Here is a 20167-nt window from a genome sequence, read left to right as displayed (position 1 = left end):
ATTGAAGTGAGGAATGAACCTGGCCCTACCTAAGTTATTGAAGTTGAGGAATGACCTGGCCCTACACTAAAGTATGAAAGTTGAGGAATGACCTGCCCCTACCTAAAGTATTGAAGTTGAGGAAATGACCCTGGCCCTACCTAAGTATTGAAGTTGAGGAATGACCCTGGCCCTACCTAAGTATTGAAGTTGGCAGGAATGACGCCTCGGCCCTACCTAAGTATGAAGTTGAGGAATGACTCTGGCCTACTAAGTATTGAAGTGAGGAATGACCTGGCCTCCTAAGTATTGAAGTTGAGGAATGACCCTGGCCCTACCTAAGTATTGAAGTTGAGGAATGACTCTGGCCCTACCTAAGTATTGAAGTTGAGGAATGACTCTGGCCCTACCTAAGTATTGAAGTTGAGGAATGACCCTGCCCTACCTAAGTATTGAAGTTGAGGAATGACTCTGGCCCTACCTAATGACCTAACAGTGTCCCCCCTCTCACAAGACAAGTCTGTGTCCATCAGAGAGCAGTTTTAATGACAGCTGTAACACCGGAGGAGGGTGAAAAAAAAACACATACAACAGCGTGTTTCCAGACCTACTAAAACATTATTGCAACGTCCAAGTACATACAGTATATTACACAGCGTATAGTACACACGAACTGTTCAGCATATCCATGACTCCAGAAGATTTGGTTACATAACTGGACAGAATGTGATTGGTGAATGCGCTGSACTATGAAGCCCATACAAATTGTAGTTGTGTGCACAGAAACAATGTGCAAGTCGGAGCAGAATGACGTGTAGTGTGTCCAGTGTGTAAAAYACACACATTCATCACTTTGACAACACTGATAACACTACAGCTATACGATAACACATCATCAGCAAAACATTTTCAGAAATGTTTCTTCTTGACAGTTCTGGCGTCAGACATTTGGCATAGAAAAACAATYATTGGATAAAWGGACAGGGTGTTCATTTGATAGTCGCCATCATTCTAACTCTCTAGTMCACCATCAACTAGACTGWTGACGACGAGAGCTTATCCATYGATTCAGCTGTATGCTTTAAGCCACAGTGCTGTTTAGTCTTCTCCAGATTGTGGGAGGGRCTTAGGCACCATTTTGRTCCARTCATTCAAAGACTTCCTGGTCTGCGTTCAGCACTCTGGATTCTCCATGGTTCAGGACAAAGAAGTGCTCCACATTCAACCCATTCTTCTCCATGGCCTCCCTGAGTCTCACTGGAGGCTCTAAGTAATACTGAGAGAGAGAGAAGAGAGAGAGAGACAGACATCTATTATCTACACTACGCGTCAACTGTTTTAGAACAGCTACTCAGTCAAGGTTTTCTTTATTTTTACTATTTTCTACATTGTAGAATAATAGTGAGACATCAAAACTATGTAATAACACATTGGAATCATTTAGTAACCAAAAAAAAAGTGTAAATAAAACATTTATATTTGAGATTCTTCAAATAGCCACCCTTTCCTTGATGACAGCTTTGCACAATCTTAGCATTCTCTCAACCAGGCTTCATGAGGTAGTCACCTGGAATGCATTTTCAATTACACAGGTGTCCTTCTAAAAGTTCATTTGTGAATTTATTTCCTTTTTAATGCATTTGAGCCAATCATTTGTGTTGTGACAAGGTTAGGGGGGGCGGGGTACACAGAAGATAGTTCCTATTTGGTAAAAGACCAAGTCTATATTATGGCAAAAACAGCTCAAATAAGCAAAAGAGAAAACAACGTCCATCATTACTTAAGACATGAAGGTCAGTCAATATGGAACATTTCCAAGGAACTTTTCAAGTTGCTTCAAGTGCATACGCCAAAACCATCAAGCCTATGATGAAACTGGCTCTCATGAGGACCGTCACAGGAAAGGAAGACCCAGAGTTACCTCTGCTGCAGAGGATAAAGTTCACTAGAGTACCAGCTGGCAAAATGCAGCCGAAATAAATGCGTCACAGAGTTCAAGTAACAGACACATCTCAACATCAACTGTTAAGAAGAGACTGTGTAATCAGGCCTTCATGGTTGAATTGCTGCAAATAAACCACAACTAAAGGACACCAATAAGAAGAACGAGCAATGGACATTAGACCTGTGGAAATTGTCCTTTGGTCTGGAGTCCAAATTGGAGATTTTTGGTTCCAACCGCCGTGTCTTAACCAGGATGTACTACCCACATCACTTCTTGCAGCGATACGCCATCCCATCTGGTTTGGGCTTTGTGGGACTATCATTTGTTTTTCAACAGGACAATGACCCAACACACCTCCAGGCTGTGTAAGGGCTATTTAACCAAGAAGGAGAGTGATGGAGTGCTGCATCAGATGACCTGGCCTCCACAATCCCCCGACCTCAACCAAACTGAGATGGTTTGGGATGAGTCGGACCGCAGAGTGAAGGAAAAGCAGCCAACAAGTGCTCAGCATATGTGTGAACTCCTTCAAGACTGTTGGAAAAGCATTCCCGGTGAAGCTGGTTGAGAGAATGCCAAGAGTGTGCATAGCTGTCAACAAGGCAAAGGGTGGCTACTTTAAAGAATCTCAAATCTGAAATATATTTTGATTTGTTTAACACTTTTTTGGTTACAACATGATTCCATATGTGTTATTTCATAGTTTTGATGTCCTCACTATTATTCTACAAATGTAGAAAATAGTAAAAATAAAGAAAAACCCTTGAATGAGGAGGTGTTCTAAAACATTTGACCGGTAGTGTATTTCACTTGCTTGATAGCGAGAGACTCCGGGGTTTAGGAGTGGACAGTACACGTCAGAGAGGCTTTTTGAGCTGCCTCCCGAAGCAGAAACGTCAGACAGACAAAAGGTTATCTTTCAAAGCCTGCCAACAGGACGACTGCTGCCGGGAACCGGACTACGTGTTTCAACATCACAGAGGGGAGGGTGTACGAACTAAATAAAGTAGTCAAAGAGTCTACTTGGACTCCATAAACAAGTCAACTCGTATGTCCCTGTGTGTTGCTTTCTGCACGGATTTAAGAGAACGGTCCGTCTTAAACGGTTCTAGCAACAAAGCCATCGGCGGAGGCCAAAGCATCAGGGGAAAGTTGAACGATGTCACAGATAATCAACGGTTCTTCTAATGCAAACACCAAACACATTCCTCTGCGTTTCCCAACACGTGCCGATTTCAACTGAACGCAGCAGCACGCAACCTAATATGAGTTTTCACATCTATTGTGGGACGCTGAACAATCCCACCTTTGTCTTTAGGCTGAACGGTTGAAGGGGTGTCTGACGGTGTGTTTGTTCTCGTCACACAAAAGGACACAAATGGAAAATATGTGTTTCTCTGAACTGAGTCTGAAAATGCAGAGGTCAGATCCGCGGTGTTGTGACAGGGCTGATTTATTACCATGGACCGAACCTCAGGTTTACAAGGGAAGACTTACACCTAGTTCTCCTGACCTTCGCTCTCCAGTTTCAGCTGGGAGGCAGAGCAAAATGTCTCCTTCCTGATCATTAGATTCAGAGAATCCCATTGGATAGGCCATACATCTCTGATGTGACATGACTTAGTATTAAGGCAAACATTTTAAAAGAACCACTTGGAGTGATGCTAACCACTGATAACTGACACCAAAACCCCTTTTTACAGCAGGTACATACAGTCGGCCTTATAAAGAGAGATCCAGTCATCAGAACTGTTAATGCTCACCTCGTAAGCTAAAGCGAAGGTTCCCCAGTGAATAAGCCAGGGAGTGTCTGCGCTGGATGTCTTTGTGAATCTCCACAGCCTCCTCCGGGTCCACATGCTGTCCACGCATTACATCTCTGAGGGAGGACAAACTTGTGTTTTCTGGGTTTGGCATAATGAAGGCTTAACAAACTTCAGTTGACTTGAATAAATTCTAAGTGAATATACAGTTGACTTGAATAAATTCTAAGTGAATATACAGTTGAATTTGATCAATTCTAAGTGAATATACAGTTGAGGGGAATCTACTACTACAGTCCATGATCCAACCYTCCTTCTAGAATAGTACTGGGTGTGCAGGCTTTTACTCCAACCCTGTCCTGAACCTGATTCAGTTCATCAAGATCCTGATGAACAGCTAATTTTATAAATCAGGTGTTAGAGCAGGGTTGGAACCAAAACCTGCACTCCCAGTGGCTCTCCAGGGGGMGGTATGGGCACCCTTGTACTTAAGCAATCACAGCTGTGCAGGACAGGTGTACACTAGTTTCATACCTGGGCAGRACAGRTSTACACTAGTTTCATACCTGGGCAGGACAGMTCTACACTAGTTTCATACCTGGGCAGGTACGCTCCGATGGGTATGGCAGCCAGGTCAAACGGACCAAATCGCCTCCCTATCTCCTGGAAGGAGGAGCAGTAGCCGGTGTCTCCAGCGAAGAAGAAGCGGTTGCAGGGCCCCAGGACAGACCAGCTGCCCCACAGCACCTGGTTATCGTCCGTGGGGGTGCGCTTGCACCAGTGCTGKGCCGGCGTACACACAAACGTGACTTCGTCGTGACCTGGCACACAGTTCTCCTCCCACCAGTCTAACTCGATCACATTCTCACACCCGCTCTTCTGCATCCAGTCCATGAGTCCCAACGGCACAAACCATCGGAGATCCGCACCGAACCGCTCGTTCAACTGGGTCACGGTGCCCGCGTCCAGATGGTCGTAGTGGGAGTGGCTGATGACGACTGCGTCGATCCGGGGGAGTTGATCAACCRTACAAGGGGGACCCCGGTACCTCTTGGGSCCCATGAACTGGAAGGGAGATGCCCTCTGGCTGAAGATGGGGTCAGTGAGGATGACCAGGCCGTCCATCTCTACCAGGACTGATGCGTGGCCCAGCCAGGTCACCCTGAGACCAGACCCCACGGCTCCGTCTGCTGCCTCAGGGACACGGAGGAACCAAGGCTCCACTACTGGGAGCTCTTTGTCTAAGACCTGAGGAGCAGAAGAACACAGGCTTTAATATGGCTTGTTGGTATGAATTGATTCAGATTCATTCACCAGCTGAGACAGAGGAGGAAGAGGAGGAAGAGGAGGAAGAGGAGGAAGAGGAGGGTAAGAAAGGCTCCATCGCTGGTTGCTCTTCCTCTTTTCAACATGTCGCTATTGCTTCGGTCATTTTCAAGTCACCAAACAAAATAACCAATTTTTAAAATAAAATAAAAAACGCTCATTTTTGTTTTTCCGTTTGAATATGACACTGGTTGTATGATTTGTTTGAGGTTAACTTGATTAAGTTATAATCAACATAACAATTCAAAACACGGATGATTAAACACTTTAATACGTCTTTCCTCTTCATCAGAAAGATGATTGGAAACAGAGTCGAGTCGACGTTTCATTTTCCTTTAAAATATTAGGCCCTTCCTTCCTGACCACTACATGTCTAGAAAACAGAGCCAGTGTCTGAGTCGTGAGGAGAGATTGATTTACAGCCGTCTAAAAATACCCCGGGTTGTTACCGGAGCACAGTGCAGTGTTTATGGAACGGGAGGCATCCTAACCTAACTGTGGACATGAGGCGCAGCGTTACAAATCACCGTTGACAAACTCTGACGTGCTCAGTCAGAGATATTTAATGACAGACCTCAGGAGTCAGGACAGACAGAACAAGTTCAGTCAGGACAGGAGGTAATTGTTGGGTGTGGACTGTGTACAGTAAAAAATAATTATTATTTAACCTGTGTAGTTGGAGTACAGGTCTAGGTATTTGTATAATAAGTTCATTATAATAAAGAGTGGACAGACTGGCAATGAGCCCTTTCAGGTGTGGTTTGGTGGTCTCCATCAGAGCTGGGTTTGTTTTGCAAAGCGTTTTGACAACAGCTGTGGGCGCTAGAAATTGCAGCTCAAATGAGTGAGAAAGACCTATTACATACGTCAGAAAGACCTATACATCGCATAGTCAAAAGAGAACACTATTTACATACGTCAGAAAGACCTATTACACACGTCAGAAAGACCTATTACACCACGTCGAAGAAAACCTATTACACACGTCGGAAAGACCTATTACACACGTCGGAAAGACCTATTACACACGTCGGAAAGACCTATTACACACGTCGGAAAGACCTATTACACACGTCGGAAAGACCATTTACACACGTCGAAAGACTATTCACACGTCGAAAGACCTATTACACACGTCGGAAAGACCTATTACACACGTCGGAAAGACCATTACACACGTCAGAAAACATTACACACGTCAGAAAAGACTATTACACATCGAAATATACACTCAGAAAGACATTATACACGTCAGAAAGACTATTATACACGTCAGAAAGACCATAATACACGTCAGAAAGACCTATTATACACGTCAGAAAGACCTATATATACGTCAGAAAGACCTATTATATACGTCAGAAGACCTATATATACGTCAGAAAGACCTATTATACGTCAGAAACACCTATTATATACGTCAGAAAGACCTATTATATACGTCAGAAGACCTAATATACCAGAAAGACCTATACACGTCAGAAAGACCTATTATACACGTCAGAAAGACCTATTTATAACGTCAGAAAGACTATTAATACGTCAGAAAGACCTATTATATACGTCAGAAAGACCTATTATAACGTCGAAAACATTATATACGTCAGAAACACCTATTATATACGTCAGAAACACCTATTATATACGTCAGAAACACCTATTATATACGTCAGAAGACCTATTATATACGTCAGAAAGACCTATCTATAACACGTCAGAAAGACCTATTATACACGTCAGAAAGACCTATTATACACTCAGAAACACCTATTTATAAACGTCAGAACACCATTATATAACGTCAGAAACACCTATTAATACTCAGAAACACTATGTATATACGTCAGAAAGACCTATATACACGTCAGAAAGACCTATTAATACGTCAGAAAGACCTATTATATACGTCAGAAAGACCTATTATATAACGTCAGAACACCTATTATATACGTCAGGAAACACCTATTATATACGTCAGAAGACCTATTAATACGTCAGAAAGACCTATTATAACGTCAGAAAGACCTATTATACACGTCAGAAAAGACCTATTAATATACGTCAGAAAGACCTATATATACGTCAGGAAAGACCTATTATATACGTCAGAAAGACCTATTAATATACGTCAGAAAGACCTATTATATACGTCAGAAAGACCTATTATATTACGTCAGAAAGACCTATATATACGTCAGAAAACCTATTATACTCAGAAACACCTATTATATACGTCAGAAAGACCTATTATATACGTCAGAAAGACCTATTATATACGTCAGAAAAGACCTATTATATACGTCAGAAAGACCTATATTACGTCAGAAAGACCTATTATACACGTCAGAAAGACCTATTATACACGTCAGAAAGACCATTATATACGTCAGAAAGACCTAATACTGACCTATTATATACGTCAGAAAGACCTATTATATACGTCAGAAAGACCTATATACGTGACTATTATATACGTCAGAAGACTATTATACTGAACGTCAGAATGTGTCTCACCTCTTTAGAGGTGGGTACATTACTGTGGTTCTTCTCCAGCAGGAAGAAACGCAGCAGGGTGGACCAGGACGGGAACTTCCACGTGGGCCAGGGGTTAGTAAAGCGGCCATGTTTGTCCCGGCTCGACCCAGTCACCTCCTCCTCCAACCGGTAGTCCAGACGGAAGCTCTTCCTCGAGGACCGGGAGGAGCTGCTCTTCCTGGAGGAGTCAATCAATCAAACGTTTTTACTGCCTATTGTGTCCAGACAGGACATTTGGTGTGGTGCCGCACACCACAACACACACACACACACACACACACACACACAACACACACACACACACACCACACACCAACACCACACACACACACAACACACACACACACACACACACACACACACACACACACACATACAGTTAGAAACCGATGATCACAAAGAAAAGGACACAAAAAAACACTGAAAAATATGCTGCAACTTCAGGAGCTGGATGGCAATAAAGTGCATGTGAAAACTGCAAAGATGTTGATTGTCTTCCGTACCGAGGCCCTGAGTCCTGCAGGGTGGAGGTGGGGGGTCACGGGGCCGGACCACGGCTGGGGAACCCTCCTCCGTCACTGGGGAATCCCAGGAGAGACACCCCTCTCCTCCATCAACACCTGGTTCTCCTCCACTCTCCTCCTACTCCTCCGCTCTCTCCATGAGGGGACAGTGTGGGCTCCTGGTCTATAGGGAGGTTAATAAACAAGAAATACAAATAAAGCTTACAAATATTCTGGGGGGGGGGGATTACACAGATATTACTCAGAAAGAAAAGCCTGCTCACAGTACAGTTAGTGGCTGTTTCTGTGGTTTGTCCCTGGATGCCGACAGCGTCTTGTGAAATCACAGATGTGAAAGCATGTTTATTGTGACACGGTGTAACCCTGTGCAACAGTTCCAAAACAATCCCCTCAGCACCATCACCAGGCCGACTGTATGAGAGATGTCAGCAACATGACTTTCACTGTCACCTGTATTAACGTGGTCAGCAACATGACTCACTGTCACCTATAGTATAACGTGTCAACACATGATCTCTGTCACCTATAGTATAACGTGTCAACAACATGACTCTCTGTCACTATAGTATAACGTGTAACAACATGACTCTCTGCCTATAGTATAACGTGGTCACAACATGACTCTCTGTCACCTGTAGTAACGGTCAGCAACATGACTCACTGTCACCTATAGTATAACGTGTCAACAACATGACTCTCTGTCACCTATAGTATAACTGGTCAACAACATGACTCTCTGCACCTATAGTATAACGTGGTCAACACATTGACTTTTTACTGGTTCCTACTTTGAATAAAAGACACACGGTCCGTCAGCCTTGCTCACAGTGGACCGCACCTTTAATATACAACTGCCTGAGTCCATTGTTTCAGCTGTATCTTATCTCTGGACAGGTGGAAAGGCTCCAGCTCAGTCAAATGAGGAGGAAGTTACTGGCCTGACAAATGCTAACGGACACATACACAAGTCTGGATAATCCAGTTGAAAGTTATGATCCCTTACTGATGTCACTTGTTAAATCCACTTCTATCAGTGTAGATGAAGGGGAGGAGACGGTAAAGAAGGAGTTTTAAGCTTCAGACATGGATGATGTATGTGTGCCATTCGGAGGGTGAATGGGCAAGACAAATATTTAAGTGCCTTTGAACGGGGTATGGTAGTAGGTGCCAGGTGCACCGGTTTGTGTCAAGAAATGCAACGCTGCTGGTTTTTCACGCTCAACAGTTTTGCCATGTGTATGAGAAATGGTCCACCACCCAAAGAACATCCAGCCAACTTGACACAGCTGTGAGAAGCATGGAGTCAACTGGACCAGCATCCCTGTGGAACCTTTCACACCTGTAGAGTCCATGACCCGACGAGTTGAGGCTGTTCTGAGGGGAATTTTCGGGGGGGGGGGCAACTCAAAATTAGGAATGTGTTCCTAATGTCTGGTGTAATCAGTGTATATGTTCCTCCTGCCAATCTATCTCTCTGAGTTACTGTATGGGCCCTCCATGGGCCCTCCACTGCTACCAGGAACTATGAACCCTACAATTCACAATGTACAGGTGAACGATGTAATTACAAAATAGCCTCCAACACTCCATCAGCAAATTGGATGTAATCTATCACAGTGCCATCCGTTTTGTCACCAAAGCCCCTATACTACCCACCACTGTGACCTGTATGCTCTCGTTGGCTGGCCCTCGCTACATTTTCGCCAAACCCCCAGGTCATCTATAAGTCTTTGTTAGGTAAAGCCCCGCCTTATCTCAGCTCACTGGTCTCCATAGCAACACCCACCCGTAGCACACGCTCCAGCAGGTATATTTCACTGGTCATCCCCAAAGCCAACACTCTCTTTGGCCGCCTTTCCTTCCAGTTCTCTGCTGCCAATGACTGGACACAAATTGCAAAAATCACTGAAGACTAATATCTCCCTCACTAACTTTAAACATCAGCTGTCAGAGCAGCTTACCAATCGCTGTACCTATACACAGCCCATCTGTACACAGCCCATCTGTAAATAGCCCATCTGTACACAGCCCATCTGTAAATATCCCATCTGTAAATAGCACACCCCATCTGTAAATAGCACACCCAACAACCTCATATTGTTATTTTGTTGTTGTTGCTCTTTTGCACCCCAGTATCTCTTCTTGCACATCATCATCTGCACATCTATCACTCCAGTGTTAATGCTACACTGTAATTATTTCGCCACTATGGCCTATTTATTGCCTTACTTCCCTAATCTTACAACATTTGCACACACTGTCTATAGAGTTTTCTATTGTGTTATTGACTGTACGTTTGTTTATCCCATGTGTTATTCCATGTGTAACTCTGTGTTGTTGTTTTTGTCGCACTGCTTTGCTTTATCTTGGCCAGGTCGCAGTTGTAAATGACAACTTGTTCTCAACTGGCCTAGCTGGTTAAATAAAGGTGAACTAACCCCAACCCCATTCCTGTGTCAACCCTGTTCACGGTAGCTTCTGTTTGAAGGTGTAAGTACTACGTACAGACTGAAGAGGCTACTGTATAGCTGTCACCTAGGCCCTATAGTGACACATGTAGAGTAGAAGTGCTGTGTAGTTGTCCACTAGTCCTATTTACGGAGTCCCCTTACAACGTACGCACTCTATACATGTCACGTTGCCTACTGTGGAGCTCTGTTGCACGTATTGGCCTATTGAATGTCTTCAATGGACCCATAATAAACCACCAGAGAAGTACAACAAATGTTTCTTTGTTGATCCGACCAACAACAAAACAAACGGATCACTAGAAAGAATTGCTGCTATATCGAGAAGATTTATCGCGATAATAAAAACAGAGAGTCAATAGAAGCCTAACTAAAAAGAGAGAAGAAGGAATGTGGTGAACTAAGCAGAACAACGGAGACAATCGATCATTCGCAGCTTGAACGGTCAGCCTACGTCACAGTCACAACAACGCAGTCAATAAAATACTACCTGAAAACGTCTAGAATAAGTCGAGGGCGACTTGTAAAATCCGTCAGTGGCGCGACATTTCTTCWGATATTGTTACAGCGAGATATCCGCAGAACTGTGTGGGGAAAAGWGYCCTGCAAGCACGGCCAATGGTCCACAACGCACTGSTACCAGCCTACCAGGCAAGGCTTCTGACGTCGGTGAAAAACCCTACCATGTGACGAAATGAAAGCAGCCTAGCCTATTAAAATCCTCCTCTTTTCGATGCAAGAAACTACGTGCCGAAACTGCTCATGCATCATTTGCAATTGCACAATGAAAATATGATTATGAAATACGTCTAAAAATAGCTTAAAACATTATTTGTCGAAATATAATATATGGTCAATGGTGCACGTATTAATCCTATAAAATGCTCTTACAGACTGGAGATCTTTACCCAAGTGAGCGAAGACACCAACTAGCAGCTGAAACTCCAAACATAAATATTTATTGACGAGGCCCAAGTTACAGTACAAAGTGAATGTAACACGTCAGCACAACAGTGCACTGGGGCGCGTTCAGCATGACGCAACGTTTTGGGACGTTCAGATAGCCATATTTCTATGTAAAACAACATGCGCCTGACAGGTAGAATAAGGAATCACATCAGCTCATTCCTGACATTTCTATCTGCAACGTTCGAGAACGTTTGGCAACCGAACATGGCCCTGTTTAGCCTATTGGGCGTGTTTACGGAAGTGAGCTACAAGTGGATACATTGTAGCAAGTAAAACCACCCGAGTAGAAGTACCGATTAGTTCGTCTTCTGTTGAATGAGATGTGCACTTAAAATAATACACATTGAAACGCTATTTAAAAGTTTTTAGTACGCTGACAAATAATCACCTTGACAAAGTTCCCTTCGCTGTGTTAGAAACTCCCCGGCTCGGTGAATACACTGGAAAGTGGAGTTTTCCAAACTCGTGGAGAGTGAAGATGCATTTGGAAGCAGCCATAGTCGGGACGCGTTAGTTAGTTGACTTGGTCTAGTTGGCCTAACCATCATTGCTTAGATTACAATTATAGAAACATCAAACTAGTAACGTTATTGGGTTTACAACAGAAACTCTTGACAGTTGGTCACAGTTGTTTAACAGTAGACTAGCTACTTCCTGGTCACGCATTTAAAGAAACAGCCACGTTGGTAAAGCATTATTTAATAGTGCAATCATATCACTTGGCATTAAAAACATATATTTTTTTTTTTTAAGTTGCAAATATGTACATCAGTGCCCTTTTACCAGGCAAATGCTATAATGCCAAGCTTAGATTTCTTTGTCAGAAGTCAAACTCTTTCATATTGCAGCTTCTGGCAATGTAGCCCATCTGATCAGTCAACACGCCCCCTCCTCTCTTCTCCTCCAGCACTCTGGATTCTCCATGTTCAGGACAAAGAAGTGCTCCGCATTCAACCCATTCTTCTCCATGGCCTCCCTGAGTCTCACACTGGAGCTCTAAGTAAAAACTGAGAGAGAGAGCAAAGGAAATATGAACAGTATTAAATAGGCACTTTCCTTTGCATTGGTAAAAAAATGAGTTGAAAGAAAATTATAGAGAGAGGAGAAGAGGAGATGGGGGGAGGAGAGAGAGGGAGGATTGGAGAGGGAGGATGGAGGAGGAAGAGGAGAGGGGGGAGATGGAGTGTGAGGAGGGAAAGGAGGAGAAGGAAGAGGGAGGAGATGGAAAGGGAGGAGATGGAGAGGGAGGAGAATGGAGAGGGGGATTGGGCGATGAGTAGAGCGGATGGAGTTATACGGGCGGGATGGAGAATGGAAGGGGAGGCGATGGAGAGGTGCGGACGAGCGGACGATCTGTGGCGAGGCTGCGCGCTGCCGCGTCCCGATGCACTTGCGGTGTCGTTGGGAAGTGGATCGGTAGATTGTAGGAAGACGGAAAGGAATATGGGGATAAAGGGAGGGGGAAGATGGAGGTACCGAGTCTGGAGGAGGCACGGAGATCGGAGTTCCCTATGCGACGCCGCCACCACACTGACCTATATGTGGTCGTCGGGAGACATTACTGATACCCCATCGCGGATCATATATAGAATGCTCACAAGCGGAGTTCTCGGTCAGCATAGTGCGGCGAGGAGCATGAATAGATGTCGGATGTAGGTCCCACGGCGGAAGATGAAATAGCAGGGAGCGTGTTGTTGTTGGCCGTGTGGAGGTAACGGTCCTTGATGAATCTCCACGAGCTCTCGGATGGTCCAACGCTGGCAGTGACTGTCATCAGAATACATGCTCGTAAAAGAGATATTAGAGCAGAGGTATGGATCTGGATGAATTTTGATTCCCCTGGGATGTACCACTAGTGTACCATTGTGTAGGCGGCAAAGGGATGTATTAGAAGAGTAGGATGAGACGCATACCTGGCAGCGTGGGGAAGGAAGGATGTAACTAGTTGGTCATGGATCGCCTGGGCACGGACATGCGTGGTACACGTCAGGTACTTACAGTACCTAGGGGCAGGCCAGGTGTACAAGCACTAAGTTCATACCTGGGGCAGGACAGCTCTACACGAGTCCTACCTGGGCAGGCTGACAGTTTACTGTACCTATGTGCTTGCTGATACCTGGCAGGACAGCTCATAGCCCATGTTTCATCACCTGGGAGACAGGGTACATGTGTTCGGGAGCTACACTGTTTCATTACCTGGCAGGACAGCGTGGTACATCTTAGTTTCTCATACCTGGGCAGGACGCTACACTAGTTTCATTTACCCTTGGGCCAGGCCACAGTTGGTACACTAGTTTTCATTACTGGGCAGGACGGGGCACTTTAGCATCTAGAAGCTTCACTAGTTTCATCCGTGGGGCAGGAGCAGCTGTACACTAGTTTCCCATACCTGGGCCAGAAACAGTCTACACTAGGTTTCCATACCGCGGCGCTGTCAGTCATTCTGGGAGACGCAGTCGTACAACTATTTCATACGCTGGGCAGGTAACAGTGTACCTAGTTTCAAACTGAGCGACAGCTCATACCTAGTTTATACGGGCCAGGCAGCTGTACACTGTACAGTGTCCATACTCTGGGCAGGACTAGATCATACACTAGTTTTCATGACCTGGGCAGGACAGCTGTACACTAGTGTCCATACCTGGTGCGTGACATGATCTACACTAGTTTCATTGACCTTGGGGCCAAGGGTACGAGATCTATTGCACTAGTTTCATACCTGGGCAGGACCAGGTGTACACTAGTTTCATTACCTGGTCAGGACAGCCTCTACAGACTAGTTGTCATCACCTGGGCAGGACAGCTGTTCGATGTCACGATACTGGTAGTTTCATACACTGGGCAGGACAGCGTGTACACTAGTTTCATACTGGGCAGGACAGCGTGTACACTAGTTTCATAACCGGGCAGGAACGTCTTACACTAGTTTCATACCTGGGACAGACAGTGCTGTACACTAGTAGTTTCATTAACCTGGGCAGGACAGGCGTGTACCACTACGGTTTTCATACCTGGGCAGGAATGCTGTAACGACGTAGTTTGCATTACCGTGGGGCAGGAACAGCTGTACACTAGTTTCTACCTGGCAGGTACGGCCCGATCGGTATGGCACGGCAGGTCAAACGGGACCAAATTCGCCTCCTATCGTCCGAAGGAGTGAAGGCAAGTAGCCGGTGTCCTCCAGCAAGAAGATAGCGGCTTGCAGGGGCCCCAGGCAGACCAAGCTGCCCACAGCACCCTGTTGATTACACATGAAACGAGGTTTACATTCAGGCGCATTTGAGTGGACGCTCGTTAAACAGTCAGTGGCTTTCAACACCAAGGTACGGTAAGACAACCACATATCACAGTCATATTGAAAGTAAACTCTCCTCAATAAGAGCAGCTATCTGTAAAGTAAGGAAAGCAACCTGTTATCGTCTGTTGGGGTGCGCTGCACCAGTGCTGGACTGGGGTGAATACGAACAATCACCTTATCCTGGCTGACACACTGGGGACAGGGCTGGGGGAGACAGCGACAGGGCTGGGGACAGCGAGCAGGGCTGGGGACAGGGACAGGGCTGGGGGACAGCGACAGGCCTGGGACAGGGACAGCGGGAGCAATGGGCTGGGGACAGCGACAGGGCTGGGACAGCGACAGGGGCTGGGGACAGCGACAGGGCTGGGACAGCGACAGGGTCGGGGAACAGCGACAGGGCGATCGTGACAGGGACTGGGTGACAGCGACCAGGGCTGGGGGACAAGCGGCAGCACACAGCATCTCTTCCCACCAGGTCCAACTCTATCACGTTCTTAAACAGCCCAGCCTCTGCATCCAAGACCCTGGAGTCCACTTCCGAGGGACAACACCAACGCAGCTCGGCGCCGAAGCGCTTATTGAGTGCTGCTAACTGAACCTATGTCCAGTGGGTCGTAGTGTGTGTGCGCTGATGAGCAGCAGCATCCAACTGGAAGACAAACACTTTATTATCTAGCAATGGAAAAGTCCACGGAAATGTGTTATCTTTATTTACCCTTGAAGGCACGCACGCACCGCGCACACACACACACACACACACACACAACAACACACACACACACACACACAACACACACACACAACACACACACACACACACACACCACCCCCAAGTGTTTGGAGGCACCTCACCTTGGGTAGTTGATTCTACTGTACACGGCGGGCCCCTGAACCTCTTGGCGCCCCAATGAACTGGAAGGAGATGCCCTCTGGCTGAAGATGGGGTCAGTGAGGATGACCAGGCCGTCCATCCTCTACCAGGACTGATGCGTGGCCCAGCCAGGTCACCCTGAGACCAGACCCCAGGTTCCTGACACCTGTGGTGTTATGTTATATATATATACAGGACCAGTCAAACGTGTGGACACACCTCCTAAATCACAGGGGGTTTTCTTTATATGTACTATGTTCTACAAAGACATCAAAACTATGAAATAACACATATGGAATCAATGTAGTAACCAAAAAAAAGAAGGTGTTAAACATATCAAAATATATTTTATATTTGAAAAGTCTTCAAAGTAGCCACCCTTTACCTTGATGACAGTGTTTGCAGACCCCTTGGCATTCCCTCAACCAGCTTTTATGTTATAATATGTATCGTTTATATTATTGTTACATTGTTCTATTGTTTTCATGGACTCCTGGGAACAGTATTGCAGACTAAAAAAGAGATCAACAAGAAAAAACAACATGAAAACAAACCTCAGGGCTCTGGATGAAGTAGGAGGATCCTGCAGTGGAAGCTTACAGTCTAACTCCTCAACACAGGGACACACAAACGTTTGGTAAATAACAACAAATACCTGTCTGAAAAGGATTCACACACCTTTGATGAAAGCCCTTCAACTCCTTGTCTGGGGTTGAAAAACATCTTATGTCTAAATCAATATAATTGCATGGGGTTGTTATGCATCATCTACTAGGATACATTTCTATGCAAATTGCTAATGGAATCTGGAATTAACAAGCAACAACAAGGCAAAAAGCCAATATGTTAAAGATGGATTCGTACCTCTTTGGAGCGGGGTACGTTGCCTGTGGTCCTTATCTAGTAGGTAGAACCGGAGCAGGGAGGCAGAGGAGGGGTAGTGCCATGTGGGCCAGGGGTTGGTGAAGCGACCGTTCTTCTCCCGTGGATCTGGTTAGTGACTTCTCCCTTGCTCCCACATCTTGACCCTCCTGGAACGTCCCCTGTCCCCTGTGGTCCAGGGATGGCGTGTTGGGTGGTCGTGGTTCGCTCTCCTGTTCCCCCGGTGGTCCAGGATGCCGTGTTGGGTGTTCGATGTGGTTCCTCTCCTGTCCCTGGTGGTTTCAGGGATGGCGTGTTGGGTGTTCGTAGTTTCTCTCCTGTCCCCTGGGCTTCCCGCTGCTCTGCCATGGCCTCAAGTTTCCTGTTCCTCTGGTCTGTGTGGGACACAACATCAGTTGTTGTGGTGCTATACAGTATCTCTTGAGCAGAAGTTCTGTGAGTCAACTGGCCCGATTTTTCAGACGGGTGCTGCCCTAAATGTAGAGCTGAAAACCCATACCAGGAAATTGGACCCATAAGGTTATTGCTCTATAAAGTCATGCAAGATAGCAACAAGACAGGTCACTTAACCATTTGCTAGCCTATCATATAACCTTGGCCAACAACTGTTTCTTATTGTTCCTGTAAACTGGCTACCAGTTTCKTTATAACTTAGGTAAGTCTCACCTTGTGTGTGAAAACTTTTTCCTGGAGTTCAAAGGGCAGTTACTCATATCACCCAACCACAATGGATTGATTCACAGATTCTGTGTAAATATGATTKATTCATTTTGAAAACTTCAAATGGATTACAATAAATCAATTACAACATGATTGAAGCTGCCCGTTATACCAATGATATATCAATACTAACATATGTGGWATTAGTAAGATATAACTATAGAAACCATACCTAAAACATAACCCCTCAAAATGAACACATACATCTATGCATGTCTATAGAACATGCTAATGCACATATCAGATATGTGCTAACTGACTGTGAATCATCTCTTACTTTATCCTGGTTCAATGAAGAGTTCTCTCCTGCACCTTATCCTGGTCCAGTGAAGGGTTCTCTCCTGCACCTTATCCTGGTCCAATGAAGAGTTCCCTCCTGCGCCTTATCCTGGTCCAGTGAAGAGGTCTCTCCTGCACCTTATCCTGGTCCAGTGAAGAGTTCTCTCCTGCACCTTATCCTGGTCCAGTGAAGAGGTCCCTCCTGCACCTTATCCAGGTCCAGTGAAGAGTTCTCTCCTGCACCTTATCCTGGTCCAATGAAGAGTTCCCTCCTGCACCTTATCCTGGTCCAGTGAAGAGGTCTCTCCTGCAGGGATTAGAGACAAGCTAAGACTACCTCTTAACAATGTCCTCCTTGTGTCCGGTAAGACCAGCTAGTCCTGCGGGGCTCTCCCTAAAGCATTTTGTTTCACACAATTCTTCCTCATTGCACTTTATTACTCAGAATTAAGTCTGTCCATATCAATGATTGCCACACACTTATTGCCGTCACTCGGTAGACAGTTGCACTGCATGTCCCTTCCATTACCACCAGGTGTCCTCTCCTTCTTCAGTACAGTGTGTGAGTGATAACCCAAAGCAATAAGCCATCAATGATAATTATGACACAAATGAAAAACAAACCAGCAGAGACAACACAGTTCCATTTTTTAATGATCATTTTGCCATGCTACAAAACACAGGGGGTTGTTGGCAGTGATGGAATATGTATGAACATTGCTGTACACATCTAAATACACAGTATGGTTTTTCCTCTGGTCAAAAAATACTAACATTCTGGTAAACACATATTTCCAGAACAGAAAAATGCAAATATCAAAATTGTCCCCCCCCCCCAATGTAAAGTCCGTACAATATGAAGTCATTGTGTTTTTAAACAGAAGACCCAATGGGCTCTGACTGGTTGAATCAACAAAATGACGTTCAACCACGTGGAATAGATGTTGAATTGACGTCTGTGTCCAGTGAGTCATGAATCGTTTCATTCACTGCTAGTTCTTTATAGTGTCTGGTGTTCTGAGACCAAAACACAGGAAGTAAGGAATGTTTACATCGTGAATGGAACCAACAGCACCATTCTAGAACTCCGGGAAAATCAGCATATTCTAGAATTGAAAAAGGAGTTTGGCAAATAATCAAATTTTTTCCACTAACAGTTCATTTCTTTAATAACAATATCTATTACACTACTTTTTGTACAATTCCTATAGTTTATGAACTCTTTCCAAATGTAGGTAGAAAAAAATATAATGCAAGTTAGAACCCAATAATGATGATTTGTACAATATGATACAGAGAAACAGGTAACAGAAGATACAACTTAGGAACCCACTCTCCTCCTATGAAACATGGCTGACGGACAGCATCGTGTGGTAAACACTGTGCTTGTCTGTTTTCCTCGTTCACAAAAACGTGTGGAAGGAAAATTCAGACTGAACTAAGACATTCTACAACCACCACCAGGGGGCCCCTGTACAAATGGACTATTGTTTGCAGGGTGGGAGTCAATTCCCTTTCAGTTCTGTCAATCCAGGAAGCAAAACTGAAATTCCAATTGACTTTCTGAATTGACTGAATATTAAAGTAAATTGGACCCCAACAATGATGGAACCTGGACCACGATGATGTCACACAACAACACCAACGGAATGACTTGGGTTCTTTCAGTACAGCCAGCATGAACAAACACATTATTACAGCTTCCTTGTGGCCGACATCATTTGGCATTTATACATACACACCATCTGTCTGTACTTAGTAGTGGCTAAAGTGACTGTGGCGTACCAAGACGTTGACCCGGAGACATGGCCGAAGACTCCAGGCTTGGGGTCAATTCCATTCCGTCAATTCAGAAAGTAAACCAAAATTCCAATTCCATATTTTCCTCATTGAAAAGCATTGAAGAGAATTGGAATGTCAGTTTACCTCCTGAATTGACTTTGGATTGAAATGGAATTGAGCCGCAACCCTGGTGGGCCCACTAACGTTAGACACCATAGGAGTCCACAGACATCAGGGCAACATGGACGTCAGCTTCAAACACCCACATGAGTGTTGACGTTAACACCGTTTCAGTTTATGATCAGCACTAGAAAGGATCCGTAAGAGAGATTGGTGAGGAGGTCCGTCATTCAAAGAGATCTCGCCGTTTGGCACATCACCAGCAAGCTAAACTTACACAGGCACTTGGAATTAAAAAGGTAGCCTGGGTACCTGTCTGTTTGTGCCGTCATGCCAACGCCCTGTCACTCATTGGTTGGCTTGACAATGACAGCAAAGGAGTAGACAAGAGCACAGACTGATCTGGGACCAGGCTAGAAGGTGTTTCACTCCTTCTTTAATTAGGTTCAAATGACCTCAGGAATAAAATAGTGTTATACTGGTGTGTACCGGGTCTACCATCGCTCCCCTCTCAGGTCAGCTTTCACTATAGCCTGGGTACCAGTCTGCTTGTGCCATCATGCCACTCCTTGTCATGACACAGACTGCACAAACAGATCTGGGACCAGGCTACTTTCAGGACCACAGCACTAACTCCGTGTCATGACACAGATGCACAAACAGATGTGGGACAAGGCTACTTTCAGGACACAGTGTAACTCCTTGT

At 45.0% G+C, this 20167-nt stretch overlaps 1 protein-coding gene and 2 long non-coding RNA genes across 3 annotated transcripts in view; all 3 read right to left on the bottom strand.

Moving 5' to 3' along the window:
* Nucleotides 1–504: 504 nt before the first annotated feature.
* napepld (N-acyl phosphatidylethanolamine phospholipase D) lies at nucleotides 505–13727 on the bottom strand. Its single transcript, XM_070441353.1, is given in 11 exon segments — nucleotides 505–1255; nucleotides 3688–3720; nucleotides 3722–3803; nucleotides 4286–4935; nucleotides 7528–7726; nucleotides 8052–8079; nucleotides 8082–8124; nucleotides 8127–8235; nucleotides 11031–11245; nucleotides 13173–13276; nucleotides 13706–13727. Coding segments are annotated over 11 exon segments (1614 nt in total). The 3' UTR covers nucleotides 505–1126.
* A 3004-nt stretch (nucleotides 13728–16731) lies between these two features.
* On the bottom strand, nucleotides 16732–17959 carry LOC139026054 (uncharacterized). Its single transcript, XR_011477755.1, has 3 exons — nucleotides 17558–17959; nucleotides 17227–17306; nucleotides 16732–16934 (listed from the first exon to the last, which is right to left on the bottom strand). It is a non-coding gene; the product is annotated as an uncharacterized lncRNA (long non-coding RNA).
* Nucleotides 17960–18190: 231 nt separating this feature from the next.
* LOC139026055 (uncharacterized) overlaps nucleotides 18191–20167 on the bottom strand; it is a 2404-nt gene continuing 427 nt past the window's right edge. Inside the window, exon 2 of the long non-coding RNA XR_011477756.1 lies at nucleotides 18191–20094. This is a non-coding gene — a long non-coding RNA (uncharacterized lncRNA). The remainder of the gene's footprint in view (nucleotides 20095–20167) is intronic.

The sequence above is a fragment of the Salvelinus sp. IW2-2015 genome, unplaced genomic scaffold (assembly GCF_002910315.2).
Source record: "Salvelinus sp. IW2-2015 unplaced genomic scaffold, ASM291031v2 Un_scaffold3795, whole genome shotgun sequence".
Lineage (NCBI taxonomy): Eukaryota > Metazoa > Chordata > Actinopteri > Salmoniformes > Salmonidae > Salvelinus > Salvelinus sp. IW2-2015.
The sequence above is the reverse complement of the archived record's forward strand: the minus strand, read 5'-3'. Positions and strand labels throughout refer to the sequence as shown.